This window comes from Martes martes (genome assembly GCF_963455335.1).
Source record: "Martes martes genome assembly, chromosome: 14".
Classification (NCBI taxonomy): domain Eukaryota; kingdom Metazoa; phylum Chordata; class Mammalia; order Carnivora; family Mustelidae; genus Martes; species Martes martes.
This window is the reverse complement of record NC_137902.1, coordinates 65,147,446-65,163,399: the sequence shown is the minus strand read 5'-3', so window position 1 is coordinate 65,163,399 and position 15,954 is coordinate 65,147,446. Positions and strand designations below refer to the sequence as shown.

The 15,954-nt window shown below is 41.7% G+C and overlaps 1 protein-coding gene across 1 annotated transcript; it reads right to left on the bottom strand.

Moving 5' to 3' along the window:
- Positions 1 to 2,476: 2,476 nt before the first annotated feature.
- MRLN (myoregulin) lies at positions 2,477 to 14,517 on the bottom strand. The gene is made up of 3 exons (XM_080823660.1): positions 14,439 to 14,517; positions 4,207 to 4,317; positions 2,477 to 2,704 (listed from the first exon to the last, which is right to left on the bottom strand). Exons 1-3 carry the CDS (start codon positions 14,509 to 14,511, stop codon positions 2,544 to 2,546), a joined length of 345 nt encoding a protein of 114 aa, XP_080679786.1. The 5' UTR covers positions 14,512 to 14,517; the 3' UTR covers positions 2,477 to 2,543.
- Positions 14,518 to 15,954: the final 1,437 nt, after the last annotated feature.

The following is a 15,954-nucleotide window of genomic DNA, read 5'->3' as shown; positions in this document are numbered from 1 at the left end:
GTTTCTGCATGTCTAACAGGATCCCGGGACTCTGCTGCTGGCAGAACGTCCTCCATGACACCACACCCTCCCAGGCATATTCTGTCTACTACTCACCCCATTGCAATTGAACCTTTTGGGTATCCATTCATCCCCCACTCCGCCCACTGGACTCTGAGCTCCCTGGGAGCAGGAAAAGTATGCTTTGTTCACTACTTTGCCCAGGTTATTCAACACCATGCCTGGCAAAAAGGAACTGAATGAATATTTTTGAACAATGAAAAAAAAAAACAATATATTTCTGATTATAAAGCCAAGACTCTACTTATTGCAAAAAGATATTTACCAGTGTTCCTTTGTTGTCGTGAGTCATACTGTACCTAGCTTTAATTGCCAGGTCCCAAAATAACATCCCCAAAGGAGGCCTGCACTGTCAACAGGTTTAGACCTACACTTCACCCAGAACTCTGCTGGGGCCCAGTGGCAAACAGTCACACGCGCAGGGAATGGGTTAATGTGAGGTCATTCTGAGGGCAAGGAGGGCATATAGGACAGGCAGGTGACTGAGACCCACGAACATTCAGCTTGAAAGAAGCCAAGTCACCTGTGCTTCTCCCTGAGGGTGCGATAACACCAGCCTGTCACAGTTTTCAGTTTTCCATATACCAAGAACCGTGGTAAGCATTTTGCATGGTCATCTCATTTCATCCTCTCCACAAACCTATGACACAGGCATCTATTTCATAGGTCAGGGAGGGGAGATGCAGGGTTATTAAACTATAGGAGGCATAGCCCAGATTTGGACACACGTAACCTGCCTTCATACTCAGTGCTTGTAACCACATTGTCTACTGCCTGGAAGCAGACAGGGGGGAAGAAAAACAATTTCTAGAAGATGGAGTGACTTTGCTCTCCTGTCAGTGACCTGATAATATAGGCCCCAGCAAATCCCAAATACAGGGAAGTGGGGAGAAACCCATTATACATCAACAGGATGTGACTCTTATATCCAAAAGGAAGGGCGTGAATGTAGAGTGTAGAGAAAGTAGGATTTTCTGTTACAGCAAATGTGCAAGGAGTTTGACTCTGCTTGGCTTATGGTTAAATACACACCACCACTGAAAGGTTAAGTAAGAGTCAGTTAAGTAATAAGTCTCAAAGGTCCCAGATTCCTTTCACACTTCATTAGGCCTCTTATGAAATCTTGCATTAATGATTGGGCCAAATCTGAGAAAATGGTCATCACATGGAGGAAATCAGAATTTGGTGAAGCATGTGTGTCCAATGTAAAAAGTCAGAAAGTCTAAAGGACAGAGTGACCTTTGCTTTTCAGAAGCTTAAAAAGCAGAAGTTCAACAGTTATATTTTAACACTGTCAGAAAATGAGGAAATCAAGAAAACAAGTAAAGAGAATGCATTGTCAAGCAGGGTAATTGATGTCTCTTTCATAAAAGATTTTTAAATGCAGAATAAGAAAATACATAGTGATGATGTAAAAGTACATCCCTAAGGGGCACCTGGGTGGCTCAGTGGGTTAAAGCCTTTGCCTTTGGCTCAGGTCATGGTCTCAGAGTCCTGGGATAGAGCCCCGTATCGGGCTCTCTGCTCAGCGGGGAGCCTGCTTCCCCCTCTCTCTCTGCCTGCCTCTCTGCCTACTTGTGATCTCTGTCTGTCAAATAAATAAATAAAATCTTTAAAAAAAAAAAAATACAGCCCTAAGGGCTTGACTAAAACATTGTGAGAAGAAGCTGAGCTCTGCAGATGGGTTTTTAATCACACTCGTCTTATTATTATTTACCTTTGGTGGCAACATAATGTGGATTGCGAAGGCCCAAGACCTGGTTCTGTCACTTCCTCGTTTTGGTCTCAAGCTAGCATATTTCTCCCCAACATCCCATTTTTCCTTCTGTAGAATGAGGGCAACAAAGCTGCCTCCTAGAATTATTGTGAGCCTTACATGAAATGACATACGGGGAGCCAAATAGAAAATCGACACATTGCTCCTGTTTTCTGTCCTCTCTTGTAACTTCTATTTTCTTAAAAGCATCTCCTTACAGTATTTCCATTCCTAACTTTAAGTTCTTGTCGATAGAAACATAAAATTGTCCAGGGTTCGGAAAAACATACCTACCTCCACACAGGTGAGATAAGTGCATAAGAAAATGAGTATAAACTACTGGCATATCGTACGGAAAGATTGTCATATGTTAAGCTTGGTGTGTTAAAAATAGAACCATATAAAATTTCACGTAGGTATGCATCCTGAAAATAATCACCCATACTTACACTTACAAATTTTAGTCAATATACAAAATTACAATCATATTAAAAAGTCAAGAAGTTTTATAACTCAGTAGTGTAGATTTCTGGGGAAAAAAACCATTAATTTTTATAATGTTTTATAAACCTTAAGATACTAAGCAATACATGATATTGTTTTGACTGTAATGTCCTTTTGGCTTCTAGAATATTAGCAAATTAAAATCACTCAAAAAATTAAACTACAAATTTTATTCAGTGGAATTAATGTGAAATTTACATGTGAAGCAAGGGAATTCAGCTCTTTAGGAAGTTATAATGACGTATATAATAGACATAAAGTCAACAAAGATAACACACAAAATTTTTAGAAGTCTTCTAAGAATTTCATCTTCTGGACTCACAGGAATAGTAGTAGACATTAATATCCAGTTTTTACACATCATATCCAGAATGCTCTTGCTCCCTGATGGGGGAAAAGAGAAAAGTATCCTGAAATAAACATATTTATAATCCTGATTCTTTAACCTCAGTGGAATAGTTGCACTGTAAAAAATAGTGATGAGGGAACATCTGTACACATCTGTAACCCACCAATAAACTAAAATACTTTTCCCCCTAATTAATTAAAATATTTTCCACCCACTCATTTTGACCACTTCATGTCACAATCAGACATTTTTCTACATGTCAAATATGCCTTTCTTTCTAAAAAGGGACAGCTTGGGGCACCTGGGTGGCTCAGTCGGTTAAGCCTCTGCCTTAGCCTCAGGTCATGATCCCGGGGCCCTGGGATTAAGCCCTGCATAGGGCTCCCTGCTCAGCAGGGAGTCTGCTTCTCTCTCTGCCTGCTGATCCCCCTGTTTGTGTGTTCTCACTGTATCTCTCTCTGCCAAATAAATGTACAAAATCTTAAATTAAAAGAAAGAGAAAAGGAAAAGAAACAGTTCAAGGAACTATCAGAATGACCATTCTCTTGTCATGTTATCAGTAATTAGTTTTTTATGAAATCTTATCTACAAAGTCATTTACCATCATTTCTACTGGCATCAGTGAAATCGCCATTCTTCCCACCTGTACGGGTGGCATTACCAGGAAATGAGAATTAGAAGACACAGAAAAAGGCAGGTGGCAAAATATTTTTTTAATTAAACAACAAAAGGTCTTTTTCATTGTCCCGATCTCTCCTCAAGGTCCACTCTCTCATTTTGGTCACTTAATAAGATATCAAACATTTAATTTCCTCCACATTTCTGTGTTAATCAGACAGTTTTTACAAACAGCAGCAATTTCAAAAAATATGATGGAATTTTAAGAGGTATTAATGTGAGTTCTGTGCAGCACACTGCTGGAACATTTTACCAAATGAACGCCTGTCAGGGAGGGAGTTTAGAACCATTCTTAACTCCTTTTTCAGGAATGCAAGTTCAAATAAATCAAGCAGTTTTCAAAGACTTGCATCAGAGTTCCTTTTATACACTCAAAAGGAGTGTCAATACTTTTTAAAAGTGGCAATGTTGGAGTAGAAGAATACTTTCTGCTATTTTCACTCAAAAACAAAAAAGGCAAGTTGAGTTGTAAGAGAGAGGACGAGATGAGGTTTCTGCAGTATTGTCTTCTCCCATTTCAGCAATCTGGTTTAAGTTCTGCATAACTAGCCCCGTTCCTGGAGGAGGGAATGACATGCCCCAAACTACGCAGTAGTCACTGGCAAAGTAAACACCTAGAATTTCCCTGACATTCAAAGATTCCTTTCGCCTATGTTTCAGAAGCAACGGGTGAGAAGAATATACAAGTTTGCAAAGTGATTTCTTTCGTTCCTACGGCCTCCAGCTTGTGTTTCTTTCATCTGTGCTCTGAAGGGCACTTTTACTTTCCTTCAACAACAGCAAGAGACTGAGATAGGAAGTGTGAGAAAGACCAGGTAGCGGGTGGGGACTGATGAGTGAGTAGAAACCCATTTCTCACCTGACTTAATCCCAGGTAATGGTAGATAACCCCACTCCCAGGGTTCACTCCGCAAGCTCTTGCTAGAACAAAGTGCATTCGGCGCAGGTGGTCTCTTAGCAACCTTGGTCCCTGTGTCAAAGCACATTGAAAGGTTTTATTGGATAGTGAGGTAGTGTACAAAGTAGAGGGGCAGGGAGCCTGCTTGGAGAAACTTCTAAAAGAAGTCAGGAAGATGTCAAAGGGCGGACTTCGGAAAATATGACACTTTAAGTTTAATTTATCACAGATTTGTGCAGCTAAACAGTGAAGCTTTAACAGAAAGGTTAAGCTGAATTTTAAAGTTTTCCTGGCAGGGAAAACATTCACCGTGTCTTTTAAACATTTCTCTTTCTGAGAAATGTTTAAAGATACATACACTTGCAACTAGTAAGTAAGTTCTAAAGACCTAATACCCATTACAGGGATTATAGATAATAAAACTGTATTATAAACATTAAACTTGCTAAAAGACTAGGTTTTAATTGTTTTCAACACGAGAAGAAATGATAATTATGTGGTATGATATAGGTATTGGCTAATATTACTACGGCAATCATACCGTACAACTCAATCAAAAAATTCCCTAAGAATTATTTTAAATGTATTTGCTTCAATACCTTCTATGACAATGAACAAAATGCCACTGTCTATATAAAGACCATAGTTCATTTGACTGTATGTCTGCTATAAATTCTATAAGTTTTAGACTTTCTATCAGTTTTATGAACAAATTAGAAAGTGCAGGAGTAAATTCATTACAAAAGACCAGGCTACAAAATTTAGGTACCAATGGAAGATTATTTATCCAATAAAATGATGGTTATTATGACTATGAAATAACAAAAACAGTACTTAGAAAATTATGTTTAGGGGCACCTGGGTGGCTCAGAGTGTTGAGGCTCTGCCTTTGGCTCAGATCATGATCTCAGGGTCCTGGGATTGAGCCCCGCGTCAGGCTCTCTGCTCATCAGGGAGCCTGCTTCCCCCCAACCCCTCCACCCCCGGCCTCTCTGCCTGCTTGTGATCTCTCTCTCTGTGTTAAATAAATAAATAAAATCTTAAAAAAAAAAAGAAAAGAAAATTATTTTTAATATTTAAATATGATTGAAACCCATACCTTATGACCACCCATTACACTCCAAAGTATATACAGGATGCATGAATATCCACATCAGAGCACACACTGTTCATAATATTCTCCACTAAGCAACAACCCAAATGCCCATTAGCAGATAAATAGATAAATTCATATAACAGAATACTACACAATAATGAACATTAAGCTACAGCTACATACAAAAGCAAGGGTAAATTTTTATGTTCATAATATCGAAGTTTTAAAAAGCAAGGCCCCAAAAGGGCTCCTGGCTTGGCACAGTTGGGTAACACATTCAACTCTTGGTTTTGGCTCAAGTCATGATCTCAGGGTCACAAGATCGTGCCCCACCTCAGGCTCTGTACGCAGTATGGAGTCTGCTTGAGATTCTCTCCCTCTGCCCCTCCCACTGCACACACACACTCTCTCTCTCTCTCTCAAATAAATAAAATAAATCTTTTTTAAAGAGTGTGCAATTAAGGGGTGCATATGTGAATGGCAACTGTGTAGGAGGTAAATTTATCAAGGAAAGCAAGGGATTGGCTACCATGTCAGAATGGGTGACTTCAGTGAGGGTAAGGGAAGGGATAAGTGAGATGAGGAGCTCCCAGCACTGTTTAATTTCTTGTCTTGGGCAGTGATTGCACTGGCAATCACTTTTTTTTTTTAAGAGTTTGTTCATTCATTTGACAGAGATCACAAGTAGGTGGAGAGGCAGGCAGAGAGAGGAGGAAGCAGGCTCCCCGCTGAGCAGAGAGCCCAACGCGGGGCTCGATCCCAGGACCCTGGGACCATGACCCGAGCCAAAGGCAGAGGCTTTAACCCACTGAGCCACACAGGCGCCCCACACTGGCAATCACTTTTTAACTATTTGTTAAACTGTACCTATAAGTTTTATGCACTTTTCTGTATGTATGTTAAACTTCACAACCAAACTATGAAAAAAAAAAAAGGAAAGGAAAGGAAAGAAAAGAAAAGAACACCAAGTAATACCTACAAATAATCACAGTGGTCAATTTTGGAAGGAAGGACAGTATGTGATTTTTTTATCCTTCTGTTTCCATTTCTCCCGTTTTCATTTAAAGGGACATTGCTTGCTTATATAACTTCAGAAAATAAGGAAAATAGTTTCAAAACTGCCAGTCCTCTTCTTTCTCCATATATAGAAAAGTAACATATACTAATTTTATTTTGTCAAACTGATCATTTAAGCAAGTATGAACTTGGGAAAATTAGATTTATCCATGAAACATTTTAACTGAAAACATATCAGTACAAATGATATATTTTCAATTAAAATGTTTCACCAATAAACTTAACTTTCCTTGAGTTCATTTTAAGTCTCTTTTGCTAAAGAACATGTTCTTGTCTCATCCAAAACACTCATGATCAATAGGAATACGGGTGGTTCCTGTTTGGTTCTTCTACTTGATGATAGATCTGCTTTTAGAGCTCAGTCACTGCAAGGACACAGACTTGTATCATCACAAGCTTACTAATGTGCTCAGATTTTACTGTGGATTAAAATTATGAGTGTCACTGCACCTTGATTTATGTTTTGTCTAATTCTTACATGGCTAGAAGCTTTGTAATCAGGTGTTTTTTTCTTTGGGATTGGAGGGACATTCTTTTTGGGGGGAAAAGCTATTTAGCAACAGCAATTATCAGGGGGAAAAAGATTCCTAGTGTTTTTTATTGGGTACAACATGCACCAAAAATACAAATTTCAGGGGCACCTGGGTGGCTCAGTGGGTTAAAGCCTCTGCCTTCGGCTTGGGTCATGATCCCAGGATCCTGGGATCGAACCCCGCATCAGACTCTCTGCTCAGCGGGGAGCCTGCTTCCTCCTCTCTCTCTCTCTCTCTCTCTGCCTGCCTTTCTGCCTACTAGTGATCTCTGTCTGTCAAATAAATAAATAAAATCTTTAAAAAAAAAACAAATTTCAAATAAATTAGGACACTTTTAAGGTATGATAGACCATATTGAGTGTGACTATTTCGAGACCACAGGCTTATCTTGAATACAGTATTTAAAAATCATAACTAAAATATCTCCAATTTCTAATCTAAGACATCCCTGATTATTTTGGGTCTTCATGTCAAAATTTCAGAAGATTGCAAATAATTTATCATCTCATTTGCAATGCTTCTACCTACCTTTCTTTTCCCTATTTCAGAAGGTACTGGGAATCAAATTATTATTTTATAGAATGTTGTACTGCAAATACTCTTATCTTTTTTTTAAAATTTGTACTTATTTTATCTTTTGACTCCAGAAGGAGTCCAAATAATCTAATTCAAAGTGACCTGTTCATTGTTTATCAGTGGTTGAAAAGTGGTATCCCACAAAGTTGGACAAATGGAGAGTAGCAATAAACTTTGGTCTCTAGGGACATAATTTCACTGTATACCCTGTTCTTCCCCCTGCCATCAACTTAAGATTTTATTTATTTATTTGACAGAGAGAGAGACAACAAGAGAAGGAATCCAAGCAGGGGGAGTGGGAGAAGGAGAATCAAGCTTCCCACCAAGCAGAGAGCCCAATGTGGAGCTCGATCCCGACCCCAGGATCATTACCTGAGCCTAAGGCAAACACTTAACGACTGAACCACCCAGGTGGCCCTAGGCTCTTGCCTTTAAAACCTTTATGAACTTGTTTTTATATAAAATGGGGCTTCTCTAATCAACTCTGACTTCTACAACCCTAAGAAGAGTGGATTTGCTAAATGGCTTGCACCCCTCCCCCAAGTAAGACCTCACCATTTTCTCAATTTCTCTCAACCTCTACTATTTCCCCTTACTGGGCATTGATTCTTGGTCAAGACAAAGAACAGAACATACTTTGGAAAGTCTCTTTTTCAGTCAAAAGAAAAACAATTTTCATTGGATTCAAGTTTATAGTCTTAAACTCTTGAGTCATAGTTCAAAAATATTTTCTTTTTTGACAAGAATTTGTTCATCCTACTCCTGTTTCCGTCAGTATCTAATGGTCAAGATAATACTGAGCAAAGTTGCCTAAAGACACATGTTGAAAAACGACACATAATTGAAATCTGTCCATTTTTACCTAATAGGTCACTCCAGTAAAGTACAATTCCCATTTATTGAGGAGCTAGCCTGTGCCAGGCTGTGGCCACACACCATTAGAACATGGAGCAACTACCCAGGGCCACTCAGTATTCTGTGCTAGGTCCTAGATTCTCCTAGCCCAGGGCTCCAGATGCCACCATCTTTCAAATACATAGATTTACTAATATTTTCAAACAAAAAGCTACTTTTGAAAAGATCTGTATTACAATGGAGATTGACCATACTGAAGTGGAAATATCCGCATGTAATTATGAACAGCCACTCTTCTTCTTCGGTCCCGACTCCTTTCTGGGTATGTGAACTGCTGGTCAAATAATGTGATGTACTGTCTTGCAATGACCCTTCTGGGAGAGATAACCCTGAATCTGCCGGGATATCTATACAACAGTCAGCCATTCGTTCACTCACATCAAAATACCCTGCTCTTTGTGAATGGGACAGTCACAGACCACCAATGTGACCTTACTCTAGCAACCAGGTTTGCTGAAAGTACAGGTTTTAAAATCTATTTATTAGCTATTTTTATTTGCAATTTTATTCTGGTTTATTATTACTTTGTTATCGATCCACTTATCAACCTTTGACTGACAGGTTTTTTTCCCCTTGACCTCCTTAACCTTAATTGGACAAAGAAATAACAAGAATGATTTCTGGACATGGTGGTTGGGCGATGGGTGTAGAATCAGACTGATGGAGTTTCCCTCAGATCTGTTACTTACCATGAAACCTTGGAGGATCCCTCTGTGCCTTCGTTAGCACTTCTAGAAAATGGAGATGAAAATAAAGTACCTATTTCTTAGGGCAGTAGGAGCATTACACGAGATGATTCTTGTGCCTGGTAGGTACACATCATAAGCAATGGTAAATATTATTATAATTATAATCTAGCATATTACCTCCTAGATGGTATCCTTGAGTAAGTCATTCTTCTCGGGCTCTCTTTAAACACCTAAACACACAAAACTGTCTCACACCTTTGAAACCCAATGGTACCTCCTCTGTGATCTATCCTGACTTCCTCGGGCAGAACTGAAGCCAGCTTGTCTATCCCACATTTCAACTCACTACACTACATTATGATTACTGGTTTGCATATACCACCGCATGGACTGCGGTGAGGATGGCTTTACCCACCCTGGATCCCAGTGCCTCACAGTATCTGACACCAATCCATTTTCAACAAATACTGATTTAATAGCTGCATGTAAAGTAGAAGTGTTTTCAGAAGACTGGAAGGCCATTTTGTCTAAATGACAATTGCAACAAGAAAAACATATGTATTAAGTCTACCTTTTCTAGCCAATAATTCAAAAGTAAAGTCCCAAAGTTGGGTGCTCTCTACATGGAAAATGTCTCTTTTCAAGTTTATGTTTAATAAAATTATCTTTTAGACACTTCAGAAATCATATGGGAGTTATATCTCGTTGGTGTTTTTGCTTCTGTATTTGTGTTTTACTTGTAATTAGGGAACCCAGTCTAGTTGCTGGAAGGCAACCAAAATTTGGCAGCAGCCATAGGGGATTTTAGGATAGGAACGTCCTGTTAGGATGGCTACCGTTTCTACGGCAACATGGAGATTTGTCCCCTGGGGTCTCTAGAAATGGGCACTGATTGTGGCAGGGCAGGAGACCTTCAAATTTGAGTCATTTAGAAGTTAACTAAAAACTCAGACCTATTCAACGGTATTGTGCGTTACATAAGTCTCTAAAATTTGAGTTCAAATTGCGTTTTTTGAACTAGCTAAGCCTCCCTTATATTCTGCCCAAAGCCGAATTATGTGAGAAAGGAAATTTAACACACATCTGAGAAACTAATTCATCAATGATACGAGTCTTGTATGAGAGAAATCGTGTTGAATGAGAATCATAATAAATGGCATATGGCTTTACACTTAAATGACTGCCGGCATGATCGTTGTACCTCGTTTCCTGCTTGAGATAGGATTTCAAAAAGATTTTTCTCTTTCCAGCTAAGAAAAACAATAGTAGTGAAGGGTCTGAAATATGACAGAAATGTTGGCTCTGGGAAAGGTATTTGCAATTTTGACACTTCCCATCGGACCAACGAGGCCCAGAGAAGGATGGGAATTCCAGAGACTTGTCTGAGGCTCCCTCCACAGCTACTCCCTTTCACAAAGACCATCACGATGGCCTCAGCCATGTTTTGATGTTTGAGATAAATTGTTTCTGCATTTCACTTGCCTATTTGGAGACATTCTACCTTCCTCACCTCCCAACTTCTCTGATTCCGGCCAGGGTCAGACCAGAGAGTCCAAAACCAAGGAAGTTGCAAGCGAAGACTGGAACACTTGGCAGGTCACAACTTGACAAAGTAGACTTCCGCTGAGGACAAAAACGTGTGCTTGGTCACAGGTGGTTGGCCAGCAAAGTGCAGCGAGGAGAGAACATAGGTTTTAGAGCCAGACCAAACTGGTTTTAGATCCCGGTTCTAGCTGGTATGACCCTGTAGCCTCGGACCCCGCCCTTAACCTCACCTGCTACTCAGAGATGCTATCCGTCCTGCAGGGGATTGAAAGGATTTTACTTGTCACTATCATTAGGAAGAGCCTATGAATGCTTTGACTGTCATCTCATAAAACCTGATACCATGAGTAATTAGCACTCCTATTTCCTTAGTTCTAGAAACTGAAGAGCAGAGAGGTTAAATAAACCACTTCACATCACACACCAGGGATAAACGGGGATCTGAATGAAGGGCTGTCTGGCCCCACAGCCTTTGCCGCTGCCGCTGTCTCAGGAAGACGGGAAACCAGGAGCCCAGCATGCTGCCTGGTGCTCGAGCGAACAGTGGTTGTTGCAGTGAAGCGGCGGCATCAGAAACATGGCCACTTCCCCGCCACCCAGCACCGTGGAAAGCGTAGTGACTCCGATGGAGGAGAGGAAACAAGTGGATCTAGAGGTGGAAAGGGGAGGTGGAGACAGGCGTGCAGGTGTGTGGGCTGGATTGCCTGGCAGCACTCCTGAGGGTCCCCCTGACCCTTAGGGAGCTGGGGGGCTCCCCAACCTGGGTGGATCTACTCTACTTCTCTTCAACTCTCCCTCTCATGCTTTCTTTCTGTTGATCCTGTGCAGCTGGGGCCTTCCCGGACCATCCTGACCATGCCTCAAATTTTGTAAGTAAATATCTGAGCCCTAAAATGAACTATTTTTTGACACATGAACAAACGTCTCTTAATCATCCATTACCAAGACTTCTGAAGGTTGAGATATCTCACTGGCACATTCCTGCTCCAAATAGGAGATTGTGCATTGCCCCCAAGAAGACATAAATTGCCCAGTTATGGGCACTTAACATGAAGAAGTCTTCTGGAACCACAATAATCAAAATGTTATCAATCTTCTCCCTGACAAGTTCCCCGACCCTCTCCACGAATCACAGCTATAGTGTCCTCTTACAAGGCCGGATGAACTACCCCGAGTCTGGATGGGGATCAGCTCTGCAAGGTTTTAGGAGGAAGCCCCAGCACATATTTGTCCTGCCGTGGTGTGAGGAAGCAGGAGTGAGACAGAGGGTGTTGTTTGTGAGGTCTGCGTTTTTTATCTGCAGAATTCTTACAGCCAAACAATGGCCCTTCCAGGCTGGGGGGCTGGTGAGTGGAGGACAGTGGAGGCCTGTCTGGAGCTCTAAAAAGCATCTGGCAGACTCTTGCAAACTACTTTCTGCAACACACACTCTGCATAAATTCTGTGGTGGCAATTTTGGATTCATTAAGGCACAGATTTGATTTCTGAAACCACTTAAGTGTTTTTTGGAGTCAAGTTTAGCTGAGAAGGTAGATGGCTGGGAGGAGAACAGAATTTCAAGTTAAATGAAAATCTGTGAGTCTTTAAAGGCAGAATTATACTTCCAGCATTTAGCACAGGCCTTAGAAGAAACTATGTGTTTAATAAAAAGTAATTGGGGGCACCTGGGTGGCTCAGTTGTTTCAGTGTCTGTCTTCAGCTTGGGTCAAGATCTCAGAGTCCTGGGATCGGGGCCCATGTCAGGCTCTCCCACTCAGTGAGGAGTCTGCTTCTCCCTTACCTGCTGGCTTTCCCCTGCTCATGTGTGCTCTCCCACACACAGGCTTGCTCTCTCTCTTGCAAATAAGTAAATAAAATCTTTAAAAAAAGTAATTGGGGAGGTGGGGGGTCGAGGGGTAAGGATGAGGCGCCGGTTTAAGGTGCTGTCCTTTTATGCCTCACCAGCTCATGACTTAGAAGGTGAATCTTAGCAGGAACCCTGAAAATCCCTGAATCATTTTCCAAGAATTTACAGCCTTCCAAAGGGATGTCTAACCAACAATGCCTGTTTTTGGTGGATCAGTTTTGGATGCGAAGGACTGTGGAATCCGGGCCCTGTCTGTCTTCTGTCCGAGCTTCTCAAGTACCACGGAAAAAGCCCGTTCTGACTTGTGCCTGAGTTACTCACAAAACGACTTCTTTCTCCTACTGTATAGATACAGAGCTCACTGATGCCTTGCTAACCCTGCACACAGTAGGAATTAAACAAATGTGTGCATGATGAAAGCTTGTAGAGGAAAGCAAGAATCTCATCTCCTGTTTCCTCCAGGTACAGAATCGATCTAGCAATGGAGAGGAACCAGTCCCTTCTAGCCATAGAAACACATAACCGAAAGACAAATGTTAGAATACGGGTAACGCTGGCAAGGTTATGAAAATACTAGCTTACACTTTGAAATTGTTTTGGGAGATTTGGCATCTTCCTTGATCTTAGCTATAGCCTAACGTCCCAAACTGCCAACCGTATGCCCCAGCCTCGACCTCCACACAGCTTGCCCATCCTAAAGAGGAAACCAATTATTGTCTGTACCATTTATTTTTTTCTTCATCCCCCTTTTTTTTCCTTCCAAGATTTAATTTAAATTCAAGCTAACCAACAAAATAGTGTAGTTTTGGTTTCAGAAGTAGGATTTAGTGATTCATCACTTACATATGACACCCAGTGCTCATCACAACACGTGCCCTCCTTCATGTCGGTCACCCATTTGCCCCATCCCCTGTCCACCTCCCTCCTTCGTCTCTACCATTTAGATTAATACTTTCTGTCCAAGACCACCCTGGAGTGTCTAGATTTGAATCTGAAACAAACAAGAGATGATTAAGAAGATTCAGGAGACATTCAAATGAGGGATTTCATAAATAACGTTAGTAGACTTAGACACTTACATACATTATGAGAAAACCCCACTCTGCTCAGAGAGCTTAGGACTTGCTTGAACTCACACAGCTGGTTAGCGCTCCAGGCCAGGGCTCCACACCAGGCCAGCAGCTGCCTCCTTGCAGTTCGCTGCAATGCCTCCCTCACGCATGTCATACAGAAGCCTGATGCCCGTGTTCAAGAGCACCCAATACACGTAACCAAAGCAGGAAGCCGCATGCGTCTCTGGTCCGGAAGAATGACTGGATTGTCTGGTTTCAGCTGAGCTCACGAGGACCAAGCAGGTCCTCGTTTTCCAGACAGAAAACACAGTGACCTACTTTTCAGGACTCTCAGAAGCAGCCATTATAAAGGAGGCTGCAAAGACAAAGCCTTCGGCTAAAAGAAAACAAGAAGGCGATGAGTCTCTGGAACAAGGCAGGTGCCGTGTCCGAATGGAGACTCCAGCACGGGGAACGACGAGACCCGCATCTCCCGGGCAGCCCTCCGTGCGTGTCCTCTCCCTGGGTGTGACTTCCTTTCGCAGTCCCTGGAGCGGCGGGAATACCGAGCATACCACCAGGTGCGGGCCAGTCATTTAGGATTTATTACTCCCTTGCTTCTCCCCCTACCTCTACTTAGCCAGAAGGAAATGAGAGGAGGCGAATTCTAATTCATTCGTCCGTCGTGCAAATAGCCTCATACACACTGGAGGGAGGTTGAAACAGAGTGAGAGAAATTGGCTTTAGGAGTCTAAGTTTTGGCTTACTGTATTCTCCCCCTACCAGAGGCAAACAGGAGTTACATAAACTTCCCTCCCACGTCCACATTGCAAAACGTCCTATAGTTTAAAAACCCAAACTTACTGCTCAGGGCCTCGGTAAGTGAAGTCCAAAGCCAAGGAGAATGATCTCTCTTCTCTTTTGTGAAAAACACCATATGCTCTTAGGTGGGTCAGGAGACGCGCTGGGCCGTTATTAATAACTGGCTTAGAGCTTCATGAAGAAACATGAGCCAGGCCGTCACGGGAGGAGGCAAGTGGAAAGGAACTGACAGGCACAGGTGGGATAAATTACAACAAAAATATGCTTGGGCCCCCACAGGAGCTCAAACAGCCCGTGAGGAGGGGAACCGCTCCCCTGCCCCAGTAATCAATAGACCTTCTGTCAGATGTTCTAAGAATTAAACCATAACTTACAAGAATACCGTTTTTCTCCCTTGGAGAACACCGTGACTCATTTAACGTCATACTACCCGTGGTTCTTCTGAGCGGTCCTTTTCCACGGATAGCTGAATATCTTTTCACATGTATCCATTTTGCCTTGTTTACCTTGACTTCCTCCTGTTTTTAAAATATATAAACAAATGGATTTTCAAAAAAGAAAGAAAGGAACACTGAACAAATGGATTTTCAAATGCACATTATCATTTTGAGATCTAGTTACCTGCGAGCATATCCCTGTCTTCCCCTTAAGGAACCCGAAAGAATTCCTGGCAAAGTGTGTGTATGTGAGTGTGTCGGGGGAGGGGAGCAGGCCTCGGGATAGTATCTCACGAGGGAAGCTGCAGCTTTGAAGTCCGAAGACTAGAAGCGGAGTCACAACCTGGCTACTGGTTGCAGTGTTTCTCCTTTTGAAAAACTGTATCTCACAAAGAGTCCAAAAACGATACGCCTCCCCGGTCCCCAACAACTGATGTTAAGTTGTTTGGATCATTAACAGCATGTCTTCAGACTTATGTTATATTAGACACTAGCTCTCCCTGTCTGTCTGGGGTGTTGAAAAGGAAACTGACCATTAGACAAAGTGATTGAAATACATAAGGATACAAACTGAAGGGAAAAAGTCTCATCAAATCGCCTCATCCTTAAGGTTCTAGCCACCTGTCCCCTTGGCTCAGGCCTGGTGACTGTCCTTTTTTCCAAACTAAACCCTTTTCAACCAAATCCTGGGGGTGAGGGGAACTCAAAACCCCTCACTACAAATAGTGGAGTGCTACTTTGCTGAGGCAACTGTTAAAAAGAGCAAGTAATACACCGGTGACCACCGGTTTAAGAGATGGGTAAGAGGGAGCAGAGTAGGTACAAGGCCTTAATTTTCCTTTTCATTCACTGATCAGTTACACCGAATATACGTACCTTTATAGAACACATTCATGTACTATTGTGAAGACATGACATACATCATAAAACACAAATGGAATTTTCTTAAAGATGAAATTTAAAAATAGACATTCTGATACTGTCTTAACACCCCCTCAAGGGTCATTTTGACCAGTGCCTATGGCCTGAGATCCCACTCTGCTGATGACTGGGGAGTGGTTCCAAGCCCTAGCTCTCACTTACTACCTGCTGTGGGTTGAATTGTGTCCCTCAAAAAGATA